Source organism: Zonotrichia albicollis, chromosome 9 (genome assembly GCF_047830755.1).
Source record: "Zonotrichia albicollis isolate bZonAlb1 chromosome 9, bZonAlb1.hap1, whole genome shotgun sequence".
Taxonomy (NCBI): domain Eukaryota; kingdom Metazoa; phylum Chordata; class Aves; order Passeriformes; family Passerellidae; genus Zonotrichia; species Zonotrichia albicollis.
The window spans coordinates 40,700,597-40,707,523 of NC_133827.1; the positions used below are offsets into that span (position 1 = coordinate 40,700,597).

A 6,927-nucleotide genomic window follows, 5' to 3' on the forward strand; every position below is an offset into this window, starting at 1 on the left:
AATTGTTGGGTTTTTCCATCAGTGGCTGCTTTGAACCTCCTGATGCTGCTGTGGGGTTGGATGTGGGATCTCAGAGTTTTGGGAGTTTCTGGGTGGTTCCAGAGCGAAACAATATTTATAAATATTCTATAGAATATATCATGCATGTGTATTCTGAGTGTTCAGAACCTGTTTATGACTAGAAAGAAGTTACTAAACATTATTATTTTGGTGCTAAACTCTGAAATATATTGCATTTCCTTGAAATAAAAATCCTCCTGGGCTTTTTATTAATTTTATTAAATTTTATTAAATTAATATTAAATTTTATTAAATTTTATTAAAATTAATGATGTGATGAGGTTGGCAGTGGGAATAATTGTTGGGTTTTTCCATCAGTGGCTGCTTTGAACCTCCTGGTGCTGCTGTGGGGTTGGATTTGGGATCTCAGAGTTTTGGGAGTTTCTGGGTGGTTCCAGAGTGAAATAATATTTATAAATATTCCATAGAATATATTATGCATGTGTGTTATGAGTGTGCAGAACCTGTTTATGACTAAACATTATTATTTTGGTGCTGAACTCTGAAATATATTGCATTTCCCTGAAATAAAAAGCCTCCTGGGCTCAAATTAATGATGTGATGAGGTTGGCAGTGGGAATAATTATTGGGTTTTTCCATCAGTGGCTGCTTTGAACCTCCTGATGCTGCTGTGGGGTTGGATGTGGGATCTCAGAGTTTTGGGAGTTTCTGGGTGGTTCCAGAGCGAAACAATATTTATAAATATTCTATAGAATATATCATGCATGTGTATTATGAGTGTGCAGAACCTGTTTATGACTAAACATTATTATTTTGGTGCTAAACTCTGAAATATTCTACATTTCCTTGAAATAAAAAGCCTCAAATTAATGATGTGATGAGGTTGGCAGTGGGAATAATTGTTGGGTTTTTCCATCAGTGGCTGCTTTGAATCTCCTGATGCTGCTGTGGGGTTGGATGTGGGATCTCAGAGTTTTGGGAGTTTCTGGGTGGTTCCAGAGCGAAACAATATTTATACATATTCTATAGAATACATCATGCATGTGTATTCTGAGTTCTGAACCTGTTTATGACTAAAGATTATTATTTTGGTGCTAAACTCTGAAATATATTGCATTTCCCTGAAATAAAAAGCCTCCTGGGCTCAAATTAATAATGTGATGAGGTTGTCAGTGGGAATAATTGTTGGGTTTTTCCATCACTGGGTACTTTGAACCTCCTGGTGCTGCTGTGGGGTTGGATGTGGGATCTCAGAGTTTTGGGATTTTCTGGGTGATTCCAGAGCGAAACAATATTTATAAATATTCCATAGAATACATCATGAATGTGTATTATGAGTGTGCAGAACCTGTTTATGACTAGAAAGAAATTAAACATTATTATTTTGGTGCTAAACTCTGAAATATATTGCATTTCCCTGAAATAAAAAGCCTCAAATTAATGATGTGATGAGGTTGGCAGTGGGAATAATTGTTGGGTTTTTCCATCAGTGGCTGCTTTGAACCTCCTGATGCTGCTGTGGGGTTGGATTTGGGAATCTCTGCCCTCACCCTCAGAGTTTTGGGATTTTTTGGGTGATTCCAGAGCCTTTCCCCACCCTGTGCTGTCCTGCAGGGCCCTGGAGCTGGCAGTGAAGCACAGGACACACGTGGACACGGTCCTGGCCTACAGGCAGAAATTCCTGCAGGATTTTGGGAAGAAAGAAACCAACCAGAGGTTTCTGCAATATGCACAAGGGGTGAGTGTCCCTCAGGGCTGTCCCTGATGGAGGTGGGTGGGTTTGCTCCTCTGCTTTCCTTCTGCGCTTCCAAAGTCAACAGAAATGTGGAATTCTGGAATTCTTTCCTAAGATTGGCCAGGAATAGCTGGGCATGGGTTTTGTTTGAAGATTGACAATAAATATATTTAATATCTGGTAAGGATCTCACAAGTGAAGGCACAGTTGTTTTCTGCAAACAGGGAGTTAAACCTCACCATGAGTCTCTCAAATATTTCCAACATTTTTTTTGTGGTATTTTATGGATAGAAACTGTAACAAACCTCACCATGGCTCAATGAGTCTCTCAAATATTTCCAACATTTTTTTGTGGCATTTTATGGATAGAAACTATAACAAACCTCACCATGGCTCAATGAGGCTCTCAAATATTTCCAACATTTTTTTTTTGTGGCATTTTATGGATAGAAAGTGTAACAAACCTCACCATGGCTCAATGAGTCTCTCAAATATTTCCAACATTTTTTTTGTGGCATTTTATGGATAGAAACTGTAACAAACCTCACCATGGCTCAATGAGTCTCTCAAATATTTCCAACATTTTTTTTTGTGGCATTTTATGGATAGAAACTGTAACAAACCTCACCATGGCTCAATGAGGCTCTCAAATATTTCCAACATTTTTTTTTGTGGCATTTTATGGATAGAAACTGTAACAAACCTCACCATGGCTCAATGAGGCTCTCAAATATTTCCAACATTTTTTTTGTGGCATTTTATTGATAGAAACTGTAACAAACCTCACCATGGCTCAATGAGTCTCTCAAATATTTCCAACATTTTTTTTGTGGTATTTTATGGATAGAAACTGTAACAAACTGAAGGAATCTGGATATTTATAAACTGCAAACCATTCTGATTTTAAATATAATAAACAGTTCAATATGCATTTATTGGAAAAACCCTCTGCATCCCCAGGAAATCAATTTATTAGTGTGTCACACATCAGAAATTCAGCAGCTGGGTCTTGGATTCCAGTGGAATATTCCCACAATTCCCTCCTGTCCCTCCTTGAAACTGTAACAAACTGAAGGAATCTGGATATTTATAAACTGCAAACCATTCTGATTTTAAATATAATAAACAGCTCAGTATACATTTATTAGAAACCCTCTGCATCCCCAGGAAATCAATTTATTAGTGTTTCACACATCAGAAATTCAGCAGCTGGGTCTTGGATTCCAGTGGAATATTCTCTCCTGTCCCTCCTTGTTCCTCAGCATCCTGAGGGAGAAATGATCCCAAAAATCCTTTTTTTGTGTGGAATCCTTGTATCCCCTGCACCTGGGCTGGGAATTCTCCTCCTTCCATGGGCACTGGGAATAAATAAAGCTGGATTTCTAATGGGAGGCATCAGCTTTTAGCACTTTAAGGAGTGCTAAATCCTCATTTCCCAAACAAAACCATCCCCTCATGAAGCAATCCACAATAATTCACCTGGAGAATCAAGCACAGATTCCTGCACATCTTTTATCCTGCAGCATTTCCAGTTCTGGAAAATCCATTACAGAGCAAAAAAAAATCACAGAAATTCCCTGATGCTTTGGAGATAATCCTGATTTTCTAAAAATCCTGGAGGAAGCTGTAGATTCCATTGGGATTCCTAAGGAATTCCACCTTGGCAGTGACGAGGTGTGAGCAGGATGATTTTTCATTACTCAATCTTGAAATGTAGAAATTTTGAAGATTTCTAAAATTTTATTTGGAAATTTGGTTTCAAGTTTTTCTTGAAATTTGAATTTCTCACTCAGGAGGTTTGTGGTCCTTTTCCACATCCAGGTGCTGGAGGTCCTTGCTGGATCTGTGGATAGGAGGGATCCACATAATGTGAATTTTCAGCTGTAATTGAATTTTGCATGGAGCCTGTCAGGCTCATAGAGCAAAATCAGAAAGAAATTGAAAAGAAAACCAAGATTTTTGTGCTGCTGTTCCTTCTCAGCATAAAAAAGAGTCTCAGTTTCCCTCTCACAACCTCAAACCTCTTCAGACTTAAATAAATTAAATAAAGAGTTTTTCCCTGTGTTTTGTGCAGCCAAAGTTGTGCTGATTTTACACATCAGGTTCTCAATATTCACACACATCCTGAGAGTCCTGGGCCCAGCCAGGGTCTCCAGAACTGAGGTGTTGTTTTTGCATTTTCACCTGAGAATGTGGCTGTGGAATTGTTTAATTCCATTTTCCCTCTTGGAGAATCTCAAATTAATTCTCAATAACTTAACTCAATAATCTCAAGTTAATTCTCAATAACTTAACTCAATAATCTCAAGTTAATTCTCAACAACTTAACTCAATAATCTCAAGTTAATTCTCAATAACTTAACTCAATAATCTCAAGTTAATTCTCAATAATAACTCAATAATCTCAAGTTAATTCTCAATAACTTAACTCAATAATCTCAAGTTAATTCTCAATAACTTAACTCAATAATCTCAAGTTAATTCTCAATAATAACTCAATAATCTCAAGTTAATTCTCAATAACTTAACTCAATAATCTCAAGTTAATTCTCGATAACTTAACTCAATCATCTCAAGTTAATTCTCAATAATAACTCAATAATCTCAAGTTAATTCTCAATAACTTAACTGAATAATCTCAAGTTAATTCCCAATAATAACTCAATAATCTCAAGTTAATTCTCAATAACTTAACTCAATAATCTCAAGTTAATTCTCGATAACTTAACTCAATAATCTCAAGTTAATTCCCAATAATAACTCAATAATCTCAAGTTAATTCTCAATAACTTAACTCAATAATCTCAAGTTAATTCTCAATAATAACTCAATAATCTCAAGTTAATTCTCAATAACTTAACTCAATAATCTCAAGTTAATTCCCAATAATAACTCAATAATCTCAAGTTAATTCTCAATAATAACTCAATAATCTCAAGTTAATTCTCAATAATAACTCAATAATCTCAAGTTAATTCTCAATAATTTAACTCAATAATCTCAAGTTAATTCTCAATAACTTAATAATCTCAAGTTAATTCTCAATAATAACTCAATAATCTCAAGTTAATTCTCAATAACTTAACTCAATAATCTCAAGTTAATTCTCAATAATAACTCAATAATCTCAAATTAATTCTCAATAACTTAACTCAATAATCTCAAGTTAATTCTCAATAACTTAACTCAATAATCTCAAGTTAATTCCCAATAATAACTCAATAATCTCAAGTTAATTCTCAACAACTTAACTCAATAATCTCAAGTTAATTCTCAATAATAACTCAATAATCTCAAGTTAATTCTCAATAATAACTCAATAATCTCTGTTATTTCATTCCAGAGGAGAATTCCCTGTGCATCCCTTGAAATTCTTCTCCCACCCCTCCTTTGCCAGTGTTCATTCTCCAGCAATAAACCACAGGGCACAGTGACATTTTTCAATGAGTATTAATTTTTATTAAAATTGATTAAAATATTTATTTATTAAAATTTATATTAAATAAATATTGATTTTTATTAAAATTGATTAATTATTTATTTAATAAAATATTTATTGTATTACAATTTGTATTAAATAAATATTTATTTTTATTAAAATTGATTAAATATTTATTTATTAAAATATTTATTTTATTAAAATTTATATTAAATAAATATTTATTTTTATTAAAATATTTATTTAATAAAATCTTTATTTTATTAAAATTTATATTCAATGAGTATTAATTTTTATTAAAATTGATTAAAATATCTATTTATTAAAATATTTATTTTATTAAAAGTTATATTAAATAAATAGTTATTTTTATTAAAATTGATTAAAACATTTATTTATTAAAATATTTATTTTATTAAAATTTATATTAAATAAATATTTATTTTTATTAAAATCGATTAAATATTTATTTATTAAAATATTTATTTTATTAAAATTTATATTAAATAAATATTTATTTTTATTAAAATTGATTAAAATATTTATTTATTGAAACCAAGCTCAGCCTTGCTTTTTTTTAAAGGCGCAGCTCAGTCAGAACTCAGCTGTGCCTTCATCTCTCCCATGGCTTTGGGCCCCCAGCACCAATAATTGTATTTTTCAATGGAATAACTTGTATTTTTCAATGGAATCACTGCCCTGGCTGTCTCTATGTTGATCTCTGTGTTTTCCTTTCTCTCTCCTTGCAGCTGGAAGTGGATTGGAACAAAATCAAAGCCAAGATCGAGATGGAGATTGCCAAAGAGAGGGAGCGAGCAGCGGGCAGGAGCAGTGTGACCGTGCAGCAATAATTCACATTTTTCACCTCAAAATTCACATTTTTCACCTCAAAATTCACATTTTTCACCTCAAAATTCACATTTTTCACCTCCAAAATTCACATTTTTCACCTCCAAAATGCAGCTTCAGTGTTTGGAGCTGCTCTGTTGTGCAAACAAAGCCACAGCAAAAATCCTGAGGGCACAGGAGTGGGAATTTCTGTGGGTTTCAATCCTTGGGTCACACACAATTCATTATTTCATTTGGGTTTATATTCTGCTGTAGTGCTGGCTACATAAATGAGAAAAAATGGAATTAACAGTTCCCCTCTCAGTGATTTTAAATGTTCAATAAATGAGAAAAAAGAGAATTAACAGTTCCTCTCTCAGTGATTTTAAATGTTCAATAAATGAGATAAAAGAGAATTAACAGTTCCTCTCTCAGTGATTTTAAATGTTCAATAAATGAGAAAAAAGAGAATGAACAGTTCCTCTCTCAGTGATTTTAAATGTTCAATAAATGAGAAAAAAGAGAATTAACAGTTCCTCTCTCAGTGATTTTAAATGTTCATTGCCAGTGATTTTAAATGTTCAATAAATGAGAAAAAAGAGAATTAACAGTTCCTCTCTCAGTGATTTTAAATGTTCAATAAATGAGAAAAAAGGGAATGAACAGTTCCTCTCTCAGTGATTTTAAATGTTCAATAAATGAGAAAAAAGGGAATGAACAGTTCCTCTCTCAGTGATTTTAAATGTTCATTGCCATTAATATTTGTTAACCTCCACTGAAATGAGAATTTAGGCCCCAAATTGAGCAGTTTGGTTCTTTCTGCACCCTCAGGGACCTCTCCAATTGTTCCAATTGCCCCAAAACAAATTGAGCAAAATGAAAATGCAAAAAAAAAAAAAAAAAA

The 6,927-nt window shown here is 33.1% G+C and overlaps 1 protein-coding gene across 8 annotated transcripts in view; it reads left to right on the plus strand.

Annotated features, from left to right (window-relative positions):
• Nucleotides 1-6,264, plus strand: part of IFT80 (intraflagellar transport 80) — a 46,141-nt gene extending 39,877 nt beyond the window's left edge. For 5 of the 8 annotated variants that reach the window (XM_074547521.1, XM_074547522.1, XM_074547516.1 and 2 more), the window contains 2 exons: nt 1,636-1,759; nt 5,945-6,264. In XM_074547521.1, the coding sequence (XP_074403622.1) occupies nt 1,636-1,759; nt 5,945-6,046 (226 nt within the window). In that variant the 3' untranslated portion in view covers nt 6,047-6,264. The remainder of the gene's footprint in view (nt 1-1,635; nt 1,760-5,944) is intronic. The other 3 variants (XR_012581693.1, XM_074547517.1, XM_074547519.1) reach the window with 3 other exon arrangements.
• The last annotated feature ends 663 nt before the right edge of the window (nt 6,265-6,927 follow it).